A 26,169-nucleotide genomic window follows, 5' to 3' on the forward strand; every position below is an offset into this window, starting at 1 on the left:
ATGTAAATTTTAAGTGACATAATAAAATTTAATACTGAGCCTTTATTTGAACATGCTAATTCACAGTTCATATGATATCCATCTTATGTATCGTAATTTACCTTTAAACCAGCCTGAGTGAAGCTGAATGCAGGCTATTCTCATCTCTAATAAACGTGTCCAAGAGTGTCCACCTCACCTTAAAAGAATTTCTGATTAACTGTAGTGAGTGACTCCTTCTGTAGAGTGGTTCCTCCTTCCCCAACAGTTTGTGTCTACAGAGGTAATCATTTCCTTGTCAGGAAAATTAGTCATGGGGCTAAGTTTCAAAATAAAATTGTCAAATTATTTAGTGACAATGTAATAAGATTCCCTGTTTAGGTAAACAGAGATAATATTTCAGTTGATAGTTTAACCTTTAAGTTTTAATTTATTAGTGATAGTGGGACTGTAATTAGTGTAGTGGGACTGTATTATTACTTACTATTGCTGACAAGCCATGCTAGTATGGCATGCAAAAAAAACCAAACAACCTAACAGAAAATGAAAAGGAAATTTAAATGTATCAATTTGAAAAAAGATTTAAGTATTTTTCCCTGCTTCTGTTATTAAGATTGTTACATTTGTGTTCATTCACACTTACCAGAACATCTTTTGAAAATGGCAAGTATTTTCTGAATAGTTTAGCCTGGAAAGCTTAACAGTTAAGAGTTAGAACAAGTAACTTGAAATAGTGTTAAAATGATAGTCTGTGAAAGAAATAAATCTCCTGTCTGGAAGGAAAGTACTTCCATTCCTATAATTATTTTCAGGATACATAATGATAGGGAATTCTGTGATGTGATATACCTGCAAAGTTTTTATTTTGTCTGCAGGGTCTCTGCTGGACCTGTGGTCTGTTCCCTCAAAGTCAGCAGGGCCATTTGGTGAGCTTGCCCTAGTTACAAGCATCATGGGAATCTAGTCTTAGTTCAGATACAAAGTCAGAAATTTATAGTGCTTTTTGGTAAGGACCTGGCCTAGGTGGGTCGGCTGTGCCATGACCTGGGCAGGCAGCTGCAGTTCCTAATATCCCTTTCCAAAGGCTCCATTCTGACCTACAGGTGGCACAGGACCCTTGGGGTGTTGGTGGCACAACCATCACTGTGGCCACACATGCATCAGGTTGCCTGAAAACGAGTGTCTCTGGGGTGACTAAGAAAGCTTTCCATACCATTGTCTGGGCCTGGGTCTTCTCCCTGTCTTCATTTCCTCGAGCTCCTCAGCAAACAGCCCAGCGTGCTGTCATGTTTTCATCTCAGCCTGCTGTACTTCCACTTTCCACTTGAATCAGACATGGGCAGGCTGTCCCCTGTACTGTTCAAAATACATCTTGTTTCTATATTCTGAGCTGATCAAATTATTTGCATTTGTTTTCTCTGCAGATGAAGTTTTGCCCCATCCACATGCTTTCTGTAAGAATCATACAAGCTAAGAACATCAAGTCAAGAGACCTGTGTGAGTTGTGGTTTGATTGTGTTTTTAGTCACCTGCAGAGTTTACACAGTGAGCAATATTCTTAAGTTCTGAAGGTATGCAAGCAATGTACATAAAGCACAGCAGTAGAAATACTAATGCCAGGGCTATAACTAGATCAAATGTCTCAAGTATTGTTGATTGGAGTACATCTCTAGTGGCATTTTGGGGAACTGATAAAAACCAAGACACCCAGATTAATTTTCTGGGTCACGAAGGTAGACTTCATTAGGACACCACAATCTGTGAATCTGCTTGGGCAGGAATTTTACTTCGTAACTTGTGAATTTAGGGACCTTTTATTGAAATGTACCAATTATACATAAAAATCAAAGGTAAATTAGAGAATCTCGGGGTATTTACTGTTCTCAGATGACCAGTCACAATAAATGATATTGATAGTTCTGTTTAAGGAGAACCTCTGCAGATCCAGTTCTAAGCCCATGCTGAACACACAGGCAAAACAGACTTTTCTCTGTACTTTTGTGTTCCAGTGTCTTTAACTCATTATCTCCCCTTCACAGCCTCCCATGTCTCCTTCTCCAGGTGTGCTGTGGACCAGCAATTCAGTTGCCATTTTTGCAGAGGTCTCCAATGAGTTCCTTAGTTAGGACAGAGACATTGAGATGCCTTTTGTCATATTTGAAACTTCTGGCTTGTGTATTCCTCTGGCACAAAATGACTCAGCTAAAAAAGCATCACTTTGTGATGATTTACTCAAGTTACAGCTGAGACCATCCATGCCTTGCCATGCAGGGCCGAGCCTGGATGTGAGGGAGACCCGAGGGAGTGAATCCCCTGTTGGCTGAGTGACTGCCTGCCAAAGGCTTCCTGTGCTCCAGTGGCAAATGCCACGTAGCACCATCCAGAGGTGGACACTAGAAAGGTGTTAGTGTCACAAGGCCTGTATTTCTGAGTTTCAATGATCTCTTCTATCTACTCTATTGAAGGGACAGTTCCACTTTCGTGCCAAAACCTTGCGGGGCAATGTTATTCACTGCTTGATTCCAGTCTGAAGTATTTAGGCATCTCGGGCTGCAGTGGAAATCTTCCATCAAGTCCTGACTCCAGCTCTGAAAGACATCACCTTGGAGATTTCCTTTCACACCGTTGTCCAGCTTCACAAAGTAAATGTGCTTCCCCACCCTGGCTCTCCCCAAAGGATGGCTGCTCGAGGCACTGACCACACTAACCATAAGGAATGGATATGGGACGGAAGCGAAATGAAGATTCCCGACTCGCTTGTGTCCTCCAGTTCTTGGGCCCACGCTGGCCTTGAGCTGCACCAGATCACCTTGCCTAGTGCCTAACACCTCTAGACAGCCATCATGTCCCCTCTGCATGCTTGTGACTCGGCTGAGCAAGGCAGACTCTGATCTTTGCTGTAATATGCATTCTCCCTTCCTGTAATCATCCTAACAGCCCTTTGTGGAACCAGCTGTAGCTTCAGTTTAACTTTTTAACATCATTGACTGGAACTGGAAGGCCTATGCCTGAGGAATGGCCAGTGGGCATAGTCCACTTTTCTCTTTCTCTTCACATGGGAAACATGGCTCTCAGTGTACTTTGTGTGTGCATGTGTACATTAGCAGTTTGTAGTTACTCAGGAATTAGATGGTTTTCCTTGGTTGTTTCCAAATGGTGATCCCTTTACTAATTAAAAAAAAAAAAGTTGTAATATTTAATAATCTCCAGGATTATGGCCTAGCCCTACTGTTCATCTCTAGCATTGGCATCAGGATTTTAATTTTTCTCTGCTGCAGTGACTTCATCAGACTGCTATGTAAGCTTGTGGCTGCCATCTGCTTCACCTAGAAAGCTTCAGACCAAAACCATCAAGAATTCTGACAACCCTGTCTGGAATGAGACTTTCTACTTTAGGATCCAGAGAGAAGTTGAGGTAGTAAAAAATAGAATTTGCACCAATTTGAATAGCTGGGGATCCTCAGTTGACACCATGTTGATTGACTGTGCTGAACAACTTAAGAAAATGCTTGCTTTACAGACTGGTTTGCACAGAACAGTAGACATATGAAGTAGTGTTTTTCTCAGCTATTTACAGACACTGGGGATGTAAATTCCTGTATCTAAGCTGGCCCAGACTCCCTTTGTTGCCACCCAGTGAAATAAGCACTCTTGTACCATACCTCTGTGCTATTTTGGCATGGCTACCTTCAAAAGAGCTTTCCCTCTACTGGTTCTAAGGGAAGAGTAGCAAAGTTGCTGTGGTGTAGACAACAAATTTCATCCTTCCCTAAATTGTGGGATTTGGAGAACTTTGCAAATGAAGAAACTAAGTGTGTTCTTTGGGTGGGTTATCAGTGGGGTGCAGAACATCGGCATTTTTTCTGTCTCAGGAGACTGGGAACCTCTGTTATTAGTTGTTTTCCATTTCACAAGTTTCCCAAGATTTGGTGTAATAATTAGTCTGCTAAAAACATTAGCAGACTCCTAAAGGAAAGGACATGCTTCCTTATTCTTACTGCTCTGCTAGTGAAACAGCTGCAAAAATCTAGAATAATTTTTTTGTTGTTGTTTCTGCCTAACAGAAGGACAATACGTGTTCTTATTTATTTTTTTCTATTACCAGAATATTTTAGAATTGGCAGTGTGTGATGAAGATTCACTCAGCAAAGATGACATGCAGTTCACAGTTCTTTTCAATGTTGCTAGAATCAGACCTGGGGAGACAATCCGTGAGACATTTGCTTTGAAATCAGAGGTAAGGGCTGAAAACACAGGGAGAGATTGACAAGACCTCATTGCCCACATTGTCTTCCATGTTAAGTAGGGTTTGAATCTTCATGAACAGGTAGCCTTATATATCATTATCAATACCTCAACAAAACAGGTATAACTTTGCTGTATTTTTGTGATTTCATGAATCTCTTTTTACAAATCCAGAAAATGAAGCAGCTTCTCTCTCATGCTCTCTGAAAGCAAAATATTTTAACAGAAAGCATTGATAAATAATAATCTTTTAGAATTCAAATAAATACTTCCTTACCTTTCAGCTTTATTCCACTTCTGCCATGCTTAGGGGAAATTTCCTCTAAAATGGCAACTTATTTATTAAAAACATGAAAACAATTCACCCATTACTTGAATTAAATTATTCTTTCAGGCTTTTTTCCCTGTTGGTGTTCATGCTGGGTTTCCTTCTAGTTGATTCAGATTTCTCTAGGCCATAGTAAAGGAATGTCAGTCCTGCTAACATCTTTGGTTATTTTATTAAGGAGCCCATGAAGGAGAGTTCCCAGTAAACAAAGCTGGGATAGGTCTGTGACAACTCCTGGGCTTGTCTGAGCTGTTGCTGAGGTGTTGCTACACTCTCATTACAGGAAGGAGACAGTCCATAAAAACAGCTACTTCCCACATGCTGAAAGCTGTTAACAGGGATTTTCCTTGTGACCCTGCTGGCTGGTGCTGTGCACTTCTCAGCCAGTGGGTGAGTCACTGGGAAATACAATGATTCAATAACCACTTCAGTCACTTGCCTAATTCATCTCTTCTGGATTCAGTTCAAATGTGATTTAAATGGTTTGTATGTGGAAATGTCTCTGGTCTTATTGACATTTGTTACTGGGCTTCAATGCCTTTCCCCCCCTGCACATTATCTTGCAGAGAGCCATTGTATTTCCTTTTCAATCAAGCTCTCCCTCTCTGATTGTAAGTTTGGAAATGTGTATAATTCTACATATCACAAAATGGGAGATTATTAATCTTATGTGCCTTTCACAAGTCTGGTTTCTGTTGCAATTTCAGCTTTGGGAAAACATGACAACAAACTTTTTTTGTTATTGTTAGCAGAAGATATGTCAGGCCTTCAAGTGCTTTTTAGGTGTGTCTGTGCTGCCAAATTCCTGCAGCCTTCAATCATCTATATTTATTTTACCCTTCTCTTTTTAGACAGAGAGATGCTTTAAGAAATGGGAAAGTTTGGAAGTGGAATTCTGGATGGAAAGAGTGTGAGTAAAATTCCAAAGCTAAAAGGTGTAGATCTGCCACAGAGTAATGATACCTCAGAGGATGAGAAACTTCTTCCACCTCTGTTCCAGCAGTGAACCTAAATTACAGTTTCAAATTTTTTTTTTTTTACCTTAACTTCTCTAGCTAATTCCACCTTCCAGTATATTTCATACAAATCTTAAACTTCTGTTGAACATGTATATCTAGATACTGGAAATGTAATACAATTGTCACAAATTGTATAAAAGTGGTAACTTTTACACAAGATGCGTGTGAAAGTTAATGTGAGTACTCTTCAAATTGTTGATCTTAATTTAACAATGCCTAGAACATTGTGGAATTTCTCAGAGACCATAAAACTTGTCTGTGATATTATAAAATGTATACATGGAATTATGTAGACAATACTAGAAAAGTCACCCATTAAGCAATAGCTTAGTTAAACTAAAAAAAACATACAATCAACAAATAATGAAAATAAGACCATCTCCCTCAAAGTGGGAGTAATCAGCATTTTCTGGAGGAGATCAAGTCCCATAAGATAAAATTTATCTGTCTTTTAAATCCTATCACAGGCTTGGTTGAAGAGAACCCCCTAAACTGCACATTCTGGAATATTTGAGCTTAGCATTAGCCAAAAAAAAAATTAAAAAAAAAGGTAATCCAGTGAAAACTGTCTAGCTGCATGATCAGGAGAAGGAACTGTAAATAAGACTTCTTAGTCTTAAACATGAGGAAACTGCAGAAAAAAAATCACTTGTGTTCTTGGTTAATTTCTCCCACAGTGAAGCTCAAGGAGATGTATTAAATGTACCTGTGGGAGGTATCTTAGGAGATGGTATCATGTATGGTGATGGTAATCATCTCCTGCAAATGTGGAAGCATAGGCAGATATATAAAAGGTCAGAATGAGAAGCAGTGCTTGGGAACTGGATTCAGACTAGAAATAGGAGGAACATCCTTCACCATTCAAATTAAAAGGCATTTGGGCGATGTCCATCCTTGGAAATCAAACCTAGTTATTTAAATACATTTTACAGCTGGAATAGTCTTAAGCCTGGAAATGGTGTTTTGTAAAATACTCTGGACACACAAAGGTTGTGTACTACATAATTTCAATGGCCCTTTCAGATATATGAAAGCGTTTCTGAATGTGTGTAACATAGGGGTGTTGGAATATTTGCCTTAGTGAAAGATGCTCTTAGTAGACTCTACAGATTACTCATATTATTAAATAACCACATCCATTCAGTGGCAGACCGAGGTCTTACAAGGTAAAATATCTGGGACAAAGAGTTTTTATTGCTTACCTCTGTGTTTTTCAGTCACACATTTAGCACAGTGGGACCTAATTCTTATTTGCTGTTCATTTGGGATCAGCCATAAGTTATAATATGAACTAGTCAGAAGTGTCTTTCCTAATAAATGTTTGCAGAACATGTTAATAGTAGTCTTTGCTTTCCCCAAGTCATATGGTCATTTGTTAATAGCAGGACATGCTTCCACATATACCAATATGCCTTTGTTCTGCTGTAACTTTGGGCATAGTTTTAAGCATTAGTATTTTTATGGGCTTTCCTGTCTTTCTTTTTGTTTAGCTGCTGTAGTTTGGTTCACATGCTTAGCAGGGGATCACGTATTTAGCCTTTTAGAAAACAAATTTTGATAACTTACCTATATTCAATTTTAAGCGGGAAAGGTCATATAACTGCTATTTACAAAACTAAACAAAACAAACCAAAATCCAGCTATTCACACAGCTTTTTTGTTTGTTATTTTTTTTTGTCTTTTCAGTCCTGGCCCTCCAGAGCATCTCATTACCAATGATGTCCTAGTGGTAAGGTTCACATGAGAATTTATCTTGGAGTCACATCTGCTTCATTTTGATCCTCTCCTCTTCCCCCATTTTATAGAGGGAACACAACCTACCATGCTAGATAAGAGCATGGTGTGCATTTTAAAGTCAGAGATATGGGACAGTGCCCTTTTGTTGCAGCTCAGCTGTTGCCCTCTCCATACAAAAACAGAAGCTGTGCTTCTTCAAGTCCTCAGCTATTACAGATGTCAGTATGTTGCCAAGATGTGGTTTGTTACTCTTGCAGAACCCCATATTTATTGGTGTTCAGAGTGAAAACTGATTGTGTTTCTCCTAACACAGCATGGCACTTGGCAGAAAAAACAAAGGTCTATAGAAGACAATAGAAGGTATTCAGTGTGCTTATGACTGGAAGGGTATCTAATGTAACAGCTTTTTTGGGAAATGAGGTTTTTAATAAAGAGTTATTTTAGCTGTTGAAACGCAGAGCCCTGTTTGGGTGTTAGTCAGCATGTGGTACATTACCTGTCTCCTCAGGCTGGCCCAGCAGCTAAGGAGTACCAAGCCCTTCATGCCAGCTCCTCCAAGCCTGTGCATTGTTCCCAGATGCTAGCCCTTGATACTCCTGAGGCAAAGTAACACATATTCTATTCTTTCCACCTCATTTTCTGTGTGAGGCATAAGAGTTGCAATGATTGGCACGCATTGTTCCTGAAATGACTTGGAAAACTGTCCTGGCATGAGTTATTAAAGGTGAACTGGAGTGACTCAGGTGGAGGGTAGGGTGGAATAAATCCATGATTTCCCTACATCAGGGCCAATAAGAAGATGCTTTGTAGACTAATCACTGCCACAATACACAGAAACCCATCATCAGGTATTTTCCCCCACCCTTCCTAAATAATTATTAGATATATGTGTTTGGGCACCAGTGTGTTGTACAGAGTTTCCTGATTTTGGGATAAGTTGAATGTGTTAACAATCTCTGACAATGCACCACTGTATTGACACTGAAGCAGTGCAACTTGGCCTACTGACCTGGAATAATGAGCTCTGAATTTTCTCTTGGATTGCTCCCAGCACTGAGACCAGTTCAGTTGGCTCTGTGTTGCAGGTGGTGGTTGTCTGCATGATGTTTCATTATTTGCAGCAGATGTGTTATTTGCCTTCTTCACCCTTTTCCATTCCTGCCTTTTACAGTCCCGTGAGGTTTGCTGCTTGGAAGTGCATGTGGACATTAATGAAAGCAGGAAATACTTGAAAGGTATGGCAATTTCTCTGTGAACTGAGGACATGACCAAACCAACCCTATTATAGTCATTCAGACCCAGATGAAGGCATTTTAGAGTACAGAGACACCTAAGAACGTTCTAAATTATAGATAGATAGTGATATATGATCTAAGTAATAAAATGCAATGCATTTAAAAGCCGTGAACTCATCTCTGTTTTTTCCTTGGTGCTATTGAGTTTGGGCACAGTAGACTTGCTGGTGGAAGTGAGAGAGAGTGCTGACTCTGGGAGCACTCTGAGCTATGGGGATAAAGGCAGGAGTACCAGGTCCTGTGCTCTAAGAGACTTGCTGGTGGCATGGCTTACAGAGGAGCTACCACAGAAAATTAAACCAGCAGAAAGTTTGCCAACTTTGTTAGCTCTTTTGCCTGAACTGCAGTATTATTCTCTAAACAAGCCTGTTTTTGCTAGAGGGTAAAAATCTCGTGCTGACGGTGCCTGCATCTCATGAGAGAACACAGAAGACGACAGAGGACATTGACACTTTCTACTTCCATTGTGTGAAGGCTTGGGAGCCAGTTCTAAAAGTCAGGCTGCAGGTAACTACAGTGCTACTGTGCCTTCTGCTTGCTTACTTCCAGTGTGATTGAAACAGCAAAGAACTGCATTGGTTCTGTTCTGTGAACACAACACATGCTTTTCGCTTTGTACAGAGAGTTTCTGATAAGGAAGATGACAACAGCAATTTAAGTGACACCTTAACAATACCACTGAAATTTCTCCCTGTTGGACATAAAGTGAAAGTAACCCTTCCTGTAAGACACGTAAGTGTTTCATAATTTATATCTGGAAAGAAGAGTAGAATAATAATTAACACATTAATATTAAAACAAAAACAACCAAAAAGTATGCAGGGTGGGACTTTACAGGAGGCACTGAAAATCTGGATTCAAAACTTCTCTTTTTCCCTCCATTCATGTTCCTGCTCTCATCTCTTTGCTCACAGAATGTGCCACTACAGTTGTACCTCCAACTCAATGATTGGTAAGAGGACTTGTTATTTTTCTCTAAAGGTTTTATTGCCCTTTGAACTGTGAATTCTGAAATCTAGAACACAGTATCCTTTATTTAGATATAAGGAATGCACAAGACTAGAGACAAAATGTAGCAATATTTAAATCATCATTAAAGAGTCACCTCAACAGTTCAAAGCTAAATGTCCTCGGGGCAAAGCAGTCTCACTAAAGTGCAAAAACATTAAGAGAGTTTCAAACGGTGAGGGCCTTAGTCACTGAGTGTCCTTTGCATCAAAGAACCAAAGACTAAGACTAGAGGCGTCTTCAAAAAGGGCAGAAGAAGAAGGCAGAGGGAAAAGAGAATATGAAATAACAAACCATCAGAGTCCATGCATTACCCAAATGACACACGTTCTCTTAAGAAAACAGACTTGTGGCTCTGGTGATAGCAAGACAAAATGTTGCATTGTAAAATAATGTGTCAGACAAGAAACAAACAAAAATTATTTGAATATCTTTTTCGTTGTACAGCTTCTATATAAATCTGCAGTACAAATGCCCATGGAAGACTTTGTAAGGTTTAAGTCATCCTTTGCTCAGAAATCATATGAAGCAGAAACAGAAAGGATTCAGCTTACAAAGCTATGGAAAGTCACAGAAGCCCTTCTTTGTTTTTTATATGTATTATCCTTAGCTGACAGTAAATCTTAGAGTGAAGCAATAAAGAGACCATGTAGAAGCAAAGAAACTGATGTCTGAGATACATTTCTGTATAAATTGGAACAAGGAATCAAGATTTTTTATTAATTCATTAGATTGCAGTTGCTGAAAATAGATCCATATACATTTTAAACACCAGTCTGTGCCTCTGGATTTATTTGTGTTTCAGCACAGAAAAATTAGATGTGCGCTTAGGGTACGATCTGTGCCAAGGAGAACAGGAGTTCCTGCAGAAGAGGAAGAGAGTCGTGGCTGGTGCCCTGAAAAGGGTTCTTCATCTGGAAAGAGATCTACACGGACATGAGGTCTGTGCTTTGGAATCCAAGCATGGGGTGTGGGTCTGCTGAATTAGGATTGGCACAACTCCCCTCAACATTTCTAGCAATGTTTGCATGTTGCCAACAAACGCATTGATTTGCATGGCAGCAGAGCAGAGGCTCTCAGTGTGGCATACCCCATACCCATGCAGAATTTCAGCTCAGGTATTCTTCCCTCCAGTCTTTTCAATGGGCCAAATTACCAAGGATGTAATAACACCACTCCTCAAACACAGTTTCCAACAGTATGGTGCTGCAAGTCAGCAAGATAAGGGGCATTGTGTATTAGATCCAGCCTAGTCAGGCAACCCAAAACAACAGGAAAAAAGGAATATTAGAAATTCACCTCACATAAATACTTATTAAATCAGTGTAATGACACTTCTTTAGGCTTACTTTCTTCTTTCTTCATTCTCAGAGCACTTCTTACAAAAAGGTAAAATATTTTGTGGTGAAGAAAGAACATTAGAAAGAGCATTTATAACAAGCTGAAGTAGGTTTTGTTGCTAAAATGCAGGGTGTCTTTTTAAGGGAAAACTTATTTTCTTACTGGAATTATATTTGATAAATGAATGCTGTCCAAAGAATCATCAGAGTACAAAAAATCTTCCTTAGTCCATTTTAATTCCATTTATTGCAATTTGTTGTTGTTTATAATAAAAGCATATAATTATCTTTTTTAATCATTGCAATTCCAATTATAGAGAGCAAAGGTAGGAAGGAAGATTAAAATGACTGCACATTCAAACTCATCCAAGCATTGGGGTTAAGTGTCTCTGGAAGTTCATTAGTTCATTTAATTAGGTACTGGTAAAGATTGGCTGAGTGGTGATTTAATTCACTGTCCTCCAATGAATCTGCTGAAGAAATTCTGAGAGCTGCAATTAAACTTTTCTAAGAGGCAAGAGAGTAACTTTCTGAGGATAATACTTGTGTTTTGGACAGGTCCCAGTAATAGCTGTTATGGCAACAGGTGGAGGTCTCAGAGCAATGTCAGCTATGTTTGGCCACCTCTTAGCTCTCCAGAAGCTCAATCTGTTGGACTGTGTCACCTATCTCACCGGGGCTTCTGGCTCAACATGGTGCGTATGGAAGGCGAGATTGGATTTGGAATTATTACTTTTCCACACAGTGAGAGATGCATCTCTTTCAAAGACTTATATTTTTAACAAGTGAACCTAATTCCCTTATGAAGCTCTTACTGTTGGCTCTCAAATATAACTTCAGTTTAGGCTCACTGTTTCTCTTTCATTAATTAAAGTGATTGTGTAAACGTATCAATTTTCCAAAATCATATAAATAAATGCATAATTTGCTAACATTTCTGCTCCTTAGGACCCTGGCAGACTTGTATGAGCATCCTGACTGGTCACAGAAATCTCTGGAGGGGCCACTTAAAGCAGTGAAAGAACAAGTGACAAAATGCAAACTCAACCTTATGTCTATAGACCATCTGAAGTATTATCACAAGGAACTTGCTGAAAGGGCAAAAGCAGGACATGTGCCATCCTTTACAACTCTGTGGTCACTTGTTCAGGAGATGTTCTTACATGAACGGGTAGGTACATGGTCTACAAATGTAGAGACATTTGGGAAAGAGCCACTTACTTTCTTTAGAGCTTTACTCTTTGAGGACACGATGTAATGTGTGTAACAAATCCAAAGAGACTGAGCCATCCCAATGTGGTTTGTAAACTACCACAGAAGATCTTGTAGCCAGGATTTTCCAGAGTAGATAATAATTTGAAGGTGCCTCTGTCCTAGGATGCTCAACAGCTAGCATTCAGTATGCAAACTTCCAGAAAGAACTGAGGAATTCCTACCCCCACCCTCCCTGAAATTTGGATTGTTAATGTCTGTTTCTAGTTTGACATTTAAAAGTTAGAGTAATCTGTCTCCATGTGAATATTAACCTCAGCTTAGTAAAGATCTGTGGGATGCAGCTGCCACATGCATCGAGGCACTTGGATATTCTAGTGAAGAAGTTACTAGGTACCAAAAAGGCAACCAGGGATGAGAGTGCAGGAATGTGAAGGAAAAGGTCTCTTACAAAAATGTGACTTACAGATTCCTCTGTGTTGTAAAATACCTGCTATCAACCTTTAAATCTTTACTTGGGTAGATTGTGCCAGTGTTATGCTCTTACACATGTTTACTGTGATGTTTTTATCTCACTGATTAGCCAAGAAAGTACAAACTCACAGACCAGAGGAAGGCATTGGAGCATGGACAAAACCCCCTGCCTTTCTATGCAGTCCTTAATGTGAAAGAAGAGAAGTTTGGTACTTTCAAATTTAGAGGTAAGTGTCCCTGGAGTCTCTTCTGATTCTGGGTATGGATTAAAGAGGATTTGGAGAGAGGTGTATATGTGTGGAGAAAAAAAGGGGAATACATCTGTTGCTTTCCCTGACTCAGTGTTCATCTTTTAATAAAATGTTTGTCTTTTTTACAAATTGCTGTGTGTTGGTTAGAAAGGGCACATCTGCTGGATAACATCCTCATCCATAAACAGGACATTAATTAAAACTCTCTGGTGAAGTCCTATTTTTGCAAGAGACATTGTGAATGAGTCTGGACATATCATCTGATCTTTTCCTGCCATGCCTATAAAAAGGCTTTGATGCTTCCTTAGTTTCTAGGGGTGCTGTGAAATGTAATTGTCACTTCCTAAATATGACACTGATGAAAGTGGAGTGGAGTATGATTGCATTGATGGGTGTGATATGACATACTTTGAATGGGCACAGGCCAATTTCAGAAAAAGGAGTTAAAAGCAGTAGATACTAGAAAGAAAAGCAATTAGTCCTTATGTTTATTTAGGTTTATAGCTACTGTTCTACTGTAATGCCTGTGCAGGACAGCTTGAGCCAGGAAACTGCACATCCCTGCCACACTGTGACAATTTCCAGTGTGGTGCTGATGTCTCTTCAGGCTGCTTTGCTGTATCTTGTAGGCTGGCAGTTTTAGATTAATAGAGCTTTCATGCCAGCCACTCCTTGCAATTCACACCACTCTTGCATCAAGTACAGCTGATGCTCTTGATTTAGAGAGGCAAGTGCAATCCCAGAATCTTTATATAGAAAAAGATGTCTAAGCATTTGAACCTAGTGCTAGAGCTTTTCTGAAAAAGCTGGTTCCTTTTGGTTGCAAATAATGTCTCAGTTTGTATGGAAGTAGACAGTGCAGCTTGCAGTACAAATGTGTGGATAGTACAGAGCTGCTGAGACAAGCAAGATCCTTGGGAAGGTTTTGGGGTTATATTTTTATTGCAGCAAACATGCCTCATGTAAATTCTTTGTAGAGTGGACAGATTTCTCTCCTTACGAAGTGGCCATACCAAAATACGGAGTCTCCATTCCTTCAGAATATTTTGACAGCGAGTTCTTCATGGGAAGGCGAGTGAAGAAGCTGCCAGAATCTCGGATCTGCTATCTGGAAGGTGACATAGCAGTGCCATGTAGTTAATCACAACATGGTAGAAAGCAAGATATTTGCTAGCCACAGGCACAGCACCCATTGCCAGCATGTCTGCTTTAGGCCTTAAATCAATGGGCTTTTTACCCCTTTCATACACTTCTGCTCTTTGTGACTCTTCTTTCCTTTTGTCCTCCCTTTTCACCTGGGTAGAGTTGGGAAAGTTGCAGCATGGTTCCTGTTCCATTGTCTAAACCAAGCAAGATTGTGGAAGAGGCAAGTTGAGGAAATAATAAGTATTCCTTCCCTGATCAGTCTCCAACTCTTCAACTTCATAAACTATGTTTCTAGACAAAGCATTACAGGGAGAATTGGAAGCAGCTGAGAATAAAATATGTTATCTAGAACAAGCCACAAAGGGAGGAGCTCCTTGAGCTTTGTCACTAATCTTCTCTGCTCATAAGGATGAAGGAAGGCCTTTTGACCTCCAAAAACTACTTTGACTGGCTGTTTTTCCACCAAAGGTGAAGAAAGGGAAAAAGCAGCTAGTCAGAGGAACCCATCTGTCCCAGGCAGATTTTAAATCCTTATAAGTGTTTTAGTTTTGATACCAAAAGCAAGGGTAGAGGAGAAAATACCCATATTTTTCTCACTATGGAGTCTGCTAGAGATTAAATTTGTTCCTCATGTGAGTACCTGGCATAGAGCTTAATGAGGAAGGATAGATCTTACTTTTCCAAAAGCAGACTCACATATGGGGCCAATTCTATTTTGAACCTGGACCAGCTGCACTCCACAGAAACAAAACATGCTTGGAAGTAAAAAAAAAAAAGTCTTAGATCAGTTTAAATACTAAATCAGTTTAAAGAAGGCCTTTATATGCTTACATGGTTTCACCATGCTTTCAAAGCCTACTTTCTCTCACAGGGACACAGGAAACTTTTTACAACATCATTTGGCTAACTGGTATCTCTTATTTTGTTACTCTGTACTATGCAGTTAATGTTCTGTGTGTAGTTACCACCTGAAAAAGAGCACTGAAGTGCTTCCACCACTATGTTTGAACTCTCTGAGACCTGCTGCTTAGGTTGTGTCATGATGGGGTCAGGTTGGGTGGGCTAATAATGTGTAGCATGGATATTTGCAATAGTCAGTGTTAACATGCAGTAGTGCAGTACTTTTTCCATGTGGTTTGACTTGCAGGTCTTTGGACAAACATCTTTACTAGGAATTTGCTGGATGGCTTGTACTGGTCCTCCAATTCAAATGAATTCTGGGAACGATGGTCCCAAGATATGGTAGATATAGGTAAGAGTTTCTAAAGTGTTGCCTCACTGTAGATCTTCCAGCATGATTTTAATCTGTATCAGAATGATTGCTCTGTCCTTTTCCCTTCTCTCTTTTTCCCAGAAGCATGCTTCATGTTAGTACAAATGTTTTTCATTTAAAGTTTCCTCCTGGTCTGTTTAGTGACTCTGCCTGTGACTGCAAATGAGAAGGTTGGCTTTTACTTGTGGGCAAAAGTACAAAGCCAATGTGTCATTTGAAAGAGTAAAACACAAAAGCTGCACTGGCTTTGAAGAAAACTAAATATCTCTTTGGTAAATGACGTGGGTCATGTGCACATATTTTCCAGCAGCCTGCAAGAAACAGATGAGAGGGACCCACAGGAAGACAGCTAGGGCAGCTAGCCAGCAGAGATGCCTGGCAGGGCAGATTGCTGTTGGATTTTTCTCTGTTTCATGGTTTCTTCTCTATTTCAGAAAAACATTCTCCTGAGGAAGACGTTACTGTTATCGAGCCTCCATCTTGTTTGTCAGGAAAGTTGTATGAAATGTTTCAGGACATTATGACCAAGCGTCCACTCCTGGGAAAGTCACATAACTTCCTGAGAGGCTTAGAGTTTCATAAGGATTATATCCATCAGAAAAAATTTATTGAATGGAAAGGTAACTGCAACAAAGAGTTAGCTGCACTGTGCAGGTAACATCTCAGATTTTGTTTTTTGGACTTTGGAAAACTCATGTTTGTTTCAGGGTTTGGAAATCGGCTTAGTTGGACCTATGTTCATGGTGTTTGATTCTTTAGGGTAACAGGCTAAAATGAACTGGTCCATGGACTGCTCTTTCACTTCCAGAAGTTACCTGTAATTTGTGTCAAGAAATGCTTTTCTACAGGAATTTTGACACTGTGCATAGGTACAGTAGTCAAAAGATTTAGGAAGGGCAGAATCTTTTGAGGTCAAGAAACAAAGGTAACACCAGAAGCATAAAATAGCAGGTTATTACGTGGATGAGGTGAAGTTGCAAGCGTGTGGTTGCCTATATGTCTGGTGTTTCTGCCTGATGGATTATCTATCCAGAGACTCCTCAGAAACAGAATCACCAAAATCCATCTACAGAAAGTTAAAGTCACATAGGTTTAGACTGTAAATGTTAAACAAACAGATGCATAAACTTGATGTATAAAGAGTGATTTTCTGTGGCATTTGCTCTGTAGGTAGGCAGAGTGAACAGCAATAGTTTTACCTCAAAAGCCGTGAAACAATCTGTGAAATGATAGGAAGGTGATGGAGCTGAGGTTTTCTGCATCAGAAACCTTCCTATAATCCCAGCATCTTCATTTATTCCATGAACAGGTAGCAGTGTGGGAGGACCTTACATTATTGAGGTTAATCTGACTTCAGCCAGAAAGCACATGTTCTCTGCCTCCTCTGAGCCCTTCTCTTAGGCAAGTTGCATTTTCTCTCCTATTTTAGGCAAGTTGTGTTTTGTCCCTCTCTGCCCTTGCTACATAGTTTGCTGACAATGGAGAGAGGTGGTGGTGCTTTTCTGTGCATTAAGGCAGAGCCCACAGTTTGCTATCTGCTTTTAAAATGTTCAGTAAACAAAAAGTCTGTGTCCTGAAAGAGTCTGCTCTAAGAAAACATGAAAGAAGGAAAAAGAACAAGTAGCATAAGAAGGGTGGGGGAGAGAAGGAGCAAGCAAGCAGTTTTGGGAAGTGGATGAAGGATGAAACTGTCAGTCAATAAATGTTATAAAACATAAATGTCCTTATATTTGCTGACAGTTTTATAAAGACAAATGGGTAGAGGCAGATTTCAAGGAGGATTTTGAGGAAGCGAACACTAATGACTATCTCAGGGTAGATATTCTACAAATAAAGTAAAATATATGGAAAGCATGAAATGCAGAGTGGAAAATGGGAAACTGAAAGTCTGGATTGGGAAAAATTCGCAGGTTTTCCATCTTCTTCTTGTTGCCATGTATGGATCCATCTCTAGGAGTAAGAGGACCTGCCAGGTCTGTGAGCAGAAATTTCAGTCTTGTGGTTTATGAAGTCTTGAGAATAGAGCTTTGTTTTGAAGGCTTCCCTGCAGCTCATATCTGACATATTAAAACAAGACTTTCGATGCCAAATTTTCCTGATGAGGAAATGAACTAATGGTCTGGAATTGGCAAAATGCATTTACAGTAGCATTCATGCTTCCAAGGTATTTCTGAGACAGGTTTTCTTTAAAATCTCTATTTGGATGTGGGATGGAAGAAGGGATTCTCACAAGAAAAATGTCTACTTCTAGTTCACATATACAGCCATGAATAAATGCTGCAAAGTTCCATCTCAGTGTTAAGAAAACAGGGGTAATGGAATTTCATCTAAAAATCTTCACTGGGCCAAATAAAACTAAAAAGTAAGCTCTGTTTCTTCTGTGAGGGACTGCAAACAAATGTCTCTTATTGCAATTGAATCTGTGAATTCTCAGCAGCCTTGAATGCTAAAATAAGCACATTTTGTAAAAACTTGACAGTGAAGGAATGGAAAAATTATAAATTATTACTTCAAGCTGGTGTGAAACATTCCAGGCTATGGAACAAGCTAGATTTACTCTGCATGGTTTAAATCAACACTACAGAATGAGGCCAAGGAAGCAGAGTGTTTGGATGAATTGAAATGCTGGAATTTACCAACAGTATTTCTGTGATCAACAGTCCCTTAAAATCCCTAAACACAGCAATTTAAGGCCCAAGTATTCTGCTATGGGCTTTGCAACCTCATTTTGTGAATTTGAGGAACACTCTTAAGTCACTATTTTGATATTTAAAACTATGGCAAAATGTTCTCTGTTTCCTGGGACTGAAAGTCCACTAGAGGAACAGTAGAGGACTTGTTGTCTACAGGGCAAGCTGGTGAGGTTGCTACCAGAGAAGTAAGATTCTAGCTATAAGGAACTGGCTTTAGATTTCAACTTACCAGTTGGTGTAATCCCCTTTTGGCATTAATGTGAGGTTTAATTAATTCAAGCAGTATTTTAAGCTGTTGGTAGGCGATGTAGGCATGATAAGGTATTTTTTTACAGCATAGCTAACACAGTTTATATGATATTGTTGAGAGCGAGTTGAAGTCAGACTTTTCAACCTGAGAGAGGAGTCTAACCCTGTGAAGGGAAAAGCAAAAAAAGAGCAATGCAAAAGTGCAACGATGTATTGCATTTGTTAGTTGTGTTGCTACACTGTGAAATTGTTTTTGTTGTTTGCATTTTTCCCAGTTCTTAGGGGGAAAAAAAATCTGTTGAAGTCTGTATTCTGTGAAAAATGACTCCCCAGAGCAGCTGTGAGGTCAGTGGAGTCTGTGTCTCTACCTGCCCTCTCTCTGGCTGCCTCATGGCCTGCCTTTGTGAGTGTGCCTGGAGAGTGTGGGAACAGGCCAGGTGTGCCCAGATGTGCAGTTTGAAGGGCATGCTAGTGGGCTGAGGCCATGTTTATGGAGGGAGGTGACCCTCATCTTGAGGGTAACCAAGGAGCTCCCCTTAGCATATAGCACAGACAGAATTACTCACTCCTCCTTTCCTAAAAATGCACCACTAACTGTATTAAAATGTTTTTCAGACACTGTGCTGGACGGTTTCCCTAACAGTCTGACACCACTGCAGAAATATCTTTGTCTGATAGACGTTGGCTATTTCATCAACACCAGTGGTGCAGCACTTTTCAAGCCAGAGAGGAACGTAGATGTCATTATATCCCTTGATTATGGTTTGGGGCATGTGTTCAAGGTGAGAAGATTAATTTCCTCTGCTCCTTGAAGAGTAAAACTCTTCTTGTCTTATTAAAACTTTTAAGTGGCTGTCTAAATCTTAATCATATATCACCATACCTTGAAAGATGAAAGAAACTTCCTTCAAGAACAGAACTATAGAATCTCTTAAGCTCTTTTTTTTTTCTGTAGGGGATTACAGCATACACTTCCTAGAATCCTCAGGGAATTGCAGTAACAATTGTTTGCTGGAGACATGCCTGTGTCTCTCTTGGTCTGTCATGATGAATTCTGACTGTGACTTTAGGTCCTTCACTTAGGCTTGTAAAAAATGTTGTAGGGTGATAAGTGGCCTTGTCTGACTTATGTTGAGTGGTGGTCGAAAGTAAAAGGTTGTACTGTGGCTACTTTGGACTACACATTCATTTCAAAGTATTTCTAGGGAATGCGTTAAGATACCATAATATTTTCAGGATACCTGAGTAAACCTGATTCTTTTCTCAGAGCTTTAACTCCATGACATTCTGTGCCCACAGCAATTAGAGATGACATACAAATATTGCAAGATACAGAATATCCCATTCCCCAAAGTGGAGCTAAGTCCAGAAGAAGAGAAGAACCCAAAGGAATGTTATATATTTGCGGATGCAGAGGACCCCAGAGCACCCATAGTAATCCATTTTCCCTTGGTGAATGACACCTTTAAGGAATTCAAGGAGCCAGGTAAATGCAGTCAACAGAACTCTCCCCTGGTGTGTGTTACGTGCCCACTGATGGCAGGCAGAAGAGCAGCCTCCATACTCCTGCTGGCTGCTCTCCACTTGAAAAGCATGGAGGACACAGTCCTGGGCAACTCAGTGCCACCCTGGCTCCTGCAGCCCTGCCTGTGGCAGATGGCTCGTGTCACTGTCCCTTGGCAGAGCCGCAGGTCTTCCTGTCTTGTGCCTGACACCGTGTCCTGCCAAGAGAGATGTGCAGAGTGCTGGAGTTTTTCTGGCACTGGCAAGAGGGAGAGTAAAGAAAGGCCCAGGGAGCTGTGGGAACAGGGAAATAAGGGCCTCCTGAAGGACCTGCTGGGTGGGCTGGAAAGCAGCAGCAGGAGCCATCCAGCCCCAGGGTTGGCCCTGCAGCCCTGCCTTGCCCAGGCAGGCTGCCTGTAGTGGAGAGGGAGGTGCAGGTGCAGAGGGAACTCCTTCCCAGGCATTGAGGGACAGCAGGCTTGAGCACAGGGACCTGGGCAGGGAGAGCAGGTGTGGCTGTGGTGGGATAGGCTCCATCTAGTGCTTGGTAGGAGCTGGGAGAGAGCAGAGAGATGTGGGGCCAGCCTGGGATGTGCAGCTATCTCTGCTCAAGTGCCTGGGGTGAGCTTCTTCCAGTTTTACCCAAAATTTTACTGGGGCCCTGAGTGGGACCAGAGCAAAATGTAAGTCTCTGAGGGAGCATTTGGGAAGGGTAGGAATAGTAGCAAAAAGTAAAGGTACTTTTCTGCTCTGATGTTCAGTGATGCTCAGTGAATATGCACAGTAAGAGCTAAATGAAGAAAATCACATATAGAAGCTGTTGATGAAAAGAGGGGATACTCTGTAGAGAGAGCTAGGCTTGTTCAGTGGAGGCTGGAAATGGTCCAAATGGCAAGGTGTGATGAGATCCAACTACTGAGCAGTGGGTGGCAGGTAAAGCAGGTGAAGATTTTGGAATCTCTCTGAATGACAAATAGATGAGATGCTGCAGAGCAGCTGCTGCCAGTTGTCTGTGCTCCAGGCCCAAACTGGTGAGCATTGACACTCACCTGCATGTCTCTGAGCAGTCAGTGATTCATCCATCAAGCTGACAACCAACGACTGAAGTGGGTGGGTGGAGGAGGGGGTCCTTGGCAACCTGCTTTCATGGATTTTAAGTTTAACAGTGGAGCTTTTTGTTTCTGGGGGGTGAGAGACATCTTGTGGAATGTGGGTACTTGTTTTTCTTGTTTTTAACTATTTAAAGTCTAGAAGGACTCAGCCTGTGAAGTGCCCGTTTGCAGTGCAGCAGTTTCAGACTGTGCTTTTGTGTGCTTGAGGAAGATGCAGGTTTATCTGCATGTGGACAGCATCGATATTACATCTCTGAGTATTGTGAGGCCCAGTGAAGCAACACTGGATATTTTTAATTCAGCCATTTCTGGTGGTAGCCTGTGCCTAGCGCCCTGAGACCATGCTGTTCAGAAACCACTAGGTTATACTAAAAGCTGCTGTGTCTTTTTTCATGAGGTTCCAGTTGAAATCCTAAGGAATATCTGAGCAGTCTGTTTGTAGCCCTGCTGATAGTCATCTCACATTACATTGGTGTTTTGGGCATGTTTGGTTCAGACTGCAAGAGATTGGCAGTCTCATATTTACATTTCTACAAAATTTTTAGCTACATTTCTTTGCTGGTTTTTTTTTTTGCCTAAGTCCTTGGTGCAGTAATTAGGGGGTCCTTTTAAGCAAAAGCATTGATGTAACAGGGAGTATGGATGCTGCCAATTCCAAGAGGCATAACCTGAGGCCAGGTTGGAGTTTGCTGAGAGTCTGATGTAGGATGCTCTGGTCCCTACATCCTCTGCAACAGGCAGTCCTGTGTGGTTAGCATCACAAGGCCTCCTTGTATGTACTAGGCTGTCCACTCACTCCAGCTGGCAGATGTGCACTTGTCACCACTAATCCAGGGGCAATCATGGATTTTGAAAAGTGTTCCAGGCGTGTGCCTTTGTCTGAGAGTCAGATTTCCAGGGTTTGGGAAAGGATGTGGACCCATGGGTGTGCTGCCCAGGAATGATGTCTGCAGGGGCAGGACAAAGAGGAATGTAAGAATTTGTGCCAGCTCTGCTGAGGGATCTTCAGGTCTGAGCAGGAGGGGAAGGAGGAGGAGCTGGGAAAATTGACCAGGGATGGCTCTTTCAAGCTGTGGAGTAGGTTTGCAGTATATTCCTGGGGGCTGTTTTTCACAGGAAGTACTGCCAAGTAGATCAGTCCCCTACAGCACCGTGTGATAGTACTCCAGATTCATCTCACTCTGGTGGCTTTTGTCTTTCTCTGCAGGGGTAAAGCGTGGTCACTCAGAGATGGAAGAAGGCAAAGTAAATCTGGAGAGCAACTGCTCGCCGTACTACCTCATTAGGCTAATCTACTCCTCTGAAAATTTTGATAAGCTTGTGAACCTGAGCAAATACAACATCCTCAATAACAAAGACCTGCTCCTCCAGGCGATCAGGTGTGCTGTAGAACGAAGGAGAAGTAGAAGGACTGGGAATTTCTCCAGCTACTCTGGATACCCCTAGGCTGGGTTTTTGCACTGTTCCCCACAGAAGGCTATGGCAGCACATTGCAGCACATCACAGTCACATTACAACACATCACAGTGTTCATTATTTGCAGAAAACTGAGGAAACCCGTACATTTCTTACCTTGCCGTGTTCAAGCTCCTAGCTTTCAAAAGGGTTTATCTCCTTCCCCCACATTTTCAGCCCACGAGAGCCTCACAATGTGGTCTTACTTGTTAAGAAATTAGAGTCCTGGTTAGCAGAGACTTCCCAGGATCTCCTTGATGTTACAGTATATGGTGGTGGTAATAGTTCTTTCTATGAGCCTGTCCCTTCAGCCCTGAGCCCATTGTCAGTGTCCTTTCAATACTTCATTACACATCAAGTCCTGGCCATTTGCATTCAGTGACGTCCAGATTTTCAGATAGGCTGAGCAACTAGAATTCGCACTGAATTGGTGGGCTCAGCTTTGAAGTCAGGCATATATATGTGAATAGTGGCCAAACTGCAGTGTGGACAATTGCACTCTGTCTGGCCGATTCCCCTTGCTGATTTAGAAGTTACTCCTTTTTTCCAATCCCCTGCAAGAGTTTGGCACAGAAACGCTGCTCCAGACTGCCACAAAGGGGGCAGCTACATTTCAGGAGAGAGAACGGCAGCAGCAGTGAGTTCTTTTGAGCATTGGCTGGAGGAAAAGTTCTTCATAAAGCACAAGTGATTGTATTGATTTATATCAGCAGTGCCTTTATGGATTAAAATGCAAGAGCCTGAAACAAGTTTTTCATGGCAGAAGCTTGAGAGGAATAATTACCACAGACTCAGGTACTTTTAATTTAGTGATCATGACTGAGATGTAAGCTGGTTCTCCTTACAGATGTAAACTAAATGTAGGACAACATAACTCACTAACAGAGTGCAGAGCCATTGTATTTTCACACACAGAAGGTTTTTCCCTTTATAGTCTTCTATCCTTAAGATCACAGGCAAAGAATTTTTAATAGGTGCTACATAAAATAGAGCACAAATTTAAAAAAATAGGACACACATTTTCCTCCTTGCTGGAGGAAAATATTTGGAAAATGACACCTGGTTTTCATTTGCTTTGGAATGCAATGAGAGACTGCCTTGAGCTACAAGCTTGGAACATCTTTATAACCCTCCATTACATTAAAAAGATGATAGGGAAGGGTGCTGAACAATATAAAACAGAACACAGAAGTCGGAGAGATTTGCAGTCTTCCTCATGCTGAAGGATTTGGACCTGCTTCTGGATTATTTGTTCCAAACACAGCATATTCATCAGGTCTTCCAAGGAAAATCTTACATATTTATTCTGTGTTGGCAATGTACTTGAGATCTAGAATTAGTTGTACTTGAAATCCAAAATCAGACAGAGAACCAGAAAGAGGGGGGTCTGTGTTTTTGGTATATGCAGGCAATGTTGAAGCTCAAAGGGAGAGCATTTACAAAAGACTTGATTGCCTGAAGCCTGCATCTACTAAATGCTGCTTCTGCTGCAATGGCAATGGCTAAGCCTCAGCAATGCTTCTTGTACAATGCTTGCTTGTTGAGCCAAGGAATATAATCCAGAATTGAGGAGTCTTAACAACTGGAATGCAACTGTGCTTCAGGATTCAGATCATGAGAAGTTAAGAACTAGTCAGATACTGGCTGCAAGACAAAACATAAAGAGCCATTTTGAGTGGAGAGTTGGTCCAGCTGGACGTGTTACCTTCACACAGGAGAGCAGCACAGCATTGTGTGACACACAGGGTGTGTACAGGGTGAACACCATTTCCATGCTCCTCTGGCTGGTCCTAGAAAACTCTGCTGCTGCAAGAAATATCCCTGTTGTGTTCATGGGCTACAGAGAACAATCTGTAACCTTTGTGAACCCTTGTGAACCTTGGCAGGACGTACCCAGCAGCAAGGCAGCTCAGCCACACCGAGAAAATTTGATCTCTCAAAGTGCTCCACAGAGTAATAATTGGGGCAGGTTTGGTGCATTCATAGTGCTGCTAACACAAACAGAAAACTCCAGTAAAATGTGAAGGAGCCACAAAACCACAAGGCTTTCAGGTAACCCACAGTAGGTGGGGAATTACTGTTCTGAGGAATCTGTTAAATCCTGTTACAAAGGGAGGGAGTGAGGGAGCTGTGGGTGGGGAAGGTGGTGTGACTCTGCTGGGAGAAGTGTCACCAGAGGTTTTGCCAACACTTAAAGTCAGGTTGGGAACTGCTGTCTAATCTTGCAGCCAGAGGCACAGACAGGCATGTGCCCCTTCATTTCCTTGGTGCCCCATGTAGTACCTCTGTAGCCTAAAATGATAATAGCTTTTTCAAATATATTTTTGCATTTCAGAGCCTGAAATTATGTGAGGGCTGTGTCATTGCCCATCAGAGTGCTTTTTGTTTCATTTTGGTTGCCTCTTTGTTTTTATAACATGACGTGGGTGTGGCACATGGGAACACAGTTTAGTGGTGGCTGTGGCAGTGTTGAGTTAACAAACTGGATGGTTGTAGAGGTCTTTTCCAACCTAAACAATTCTATGATTATATGACACTGAAGGAGTGTGTTGCTGGCTTGATGGTGTAGCAGGAGGACCTGGAGGGCATTTTTGAGGACAGAGGCTGCTGGAGAACTCTGCAGGCTGGAATGACCTACACCTTGCACAGTCTTGTGTGTGCAGCTTGTGGGAAGTGGTGGCTGGCACTCAAAGCACTCCTGAGCTCTGGTTCAGGGCTGATTTGCACTGCCTCAAAACCACAGAAATATAAAGCAAAGTTTCACTGGCATAAGGCTGATCAGTGACCTCAGGACTGGTCCTTGTTCCCTTTAGGGCAAACATGGAGTCTAAGGGCCTTTGAAATTTTTTTGTGGTTGCTCCTCCGTGGTTGTGTTTTGTTTTTTTTCCCCCTTGGCCCTATTCTTGCCTGGCCTAGTACCACACGTTGTGCTGTGACTGAACAGAGTGCATGCAAAGCAAAGCAGGCACCTCCAGGAGAAAGCTACCTCTCTGCATCTCACCAAAAATAAAAGCATGTGCCAGGTCTTGCTGGTCTGGTGTTGTGTTCGCTTAACCACTGAAGCTGAATGCATGCCTGCCAAAAACCTCATCCAAAATGCACTCCAGATTACTGCTCTCTGATAAACATTTTGCTGGAAAACCCCCACAAATACAGAGCTTGATATCTGCTGCCAAACACAAAGGAAATGAGACTGTTCTTATAACTATTAGCTGCTCCTCATAGAAATCGCTTACTTGTGTCTTTTAACTGTTTAATAATATAGTAATTAAAAATAAAATATTGCAAAAGAGCACCAGACCCATGAAAGTCTTTATGTGCTTAAAAAGAAGACAAGGTTTTTTTCCAGGTGTGTAAATGCTACTTATGCTAAATGCCTGCTGAGAACTTCACAGGGCATTCACTGGTTTCAAGACTGAGTGGAAGAAATCTGGGAGAAGGTCTTCTGGTTTACAAAGGTATGGAGAGCCTGGAACAAAATCTACCTCCTGTGGTAAAACCCTCTTCAGTGGAATGGCAAAAGACTGTACTGAGCCACAGCCAAGGCACATGTTTGTTCAATTAAATGGTACGTTTAAGATACTGAAGCTGTTTTTTTTTTTCCCTCACTTGAAAAATTATCATCAATAACGAAATGTATCAGTTTCCCATTACTTTGATGTGCTGAGTTTTTCGTTTTTCATGACAGGCAGCAGCTCCAGCTGGGGTAAAGAGGGGAGAGAGATGGACTAGCCAAAAAAAATGAAATTATGAGCTCACCTGTTGGATGCCTGTGACTGATCTGAATCAGACTGAACACAAATTTAAACGCTGGATGTTGCATGTGCCCATATGACATTTACATAAACTC

General features: G+C 41.2%; 1 protein-coding gene across 1 annotated transcript; it reads left to right on the forward strand.

Moving 5' to 3' along the window:
- The first annotated feature begins 1,280 nt into the window (after nt 1-1,280).
- On the forward strand, nt 1,281-25,851 carry LOC106848938 (cytosolic phospholipase A2 beta-like). Its single transcript, XM_014869197.2, has 20 exons — nt 1,281-1,476; nt 2,445-2,621; nt 3,258-3,394; nt 4,085-4,216; nt 5,404-5,462; nt 7,258-7,300; nt 8,480-8,543; nt 8,983-9,110; nt 9,225-9,335; nt 9,518-9,555; nt 10,417-10,552; nt 11,510-11,646; nt 11,900-12,122; nt 12,747-12,864; nt 13,866-14,003; nt 15,182-15,286; nt 15,742-15,927; nt 18,865-19,031; nt 19,549-19,735; nt 22,072-25,851. The coding sequence occupies exons 1-20, from the start codon at nt 1,404-1,406 to the stop codon at nt 22,308-22,310; spliced, it is 2,598 nt and encodes an 865-aa protein (XP_014724683.2). The 5' UTR covers nt 1,281-1,403; the 3' UTR covers nt 22,311-25,851.
- Nucleotides 25,852-26,169: the final 318 nt, after the last annotated feature.

This window comes from Sturnus vulgaris, chromosome 6 (genome assembly GCF_052056855.1).
Source record: "Sturnus vulgaris isolate bStuVul1 chromosome 6, bStuVul1.hap1, whole genome shotgun sequence".
Lineage (NCBI taxonomy): Eukaryota > Metazoa > Chordata > Aves > Passeriformes > Sturnidae > Sturnus > Sturnus vulgaris.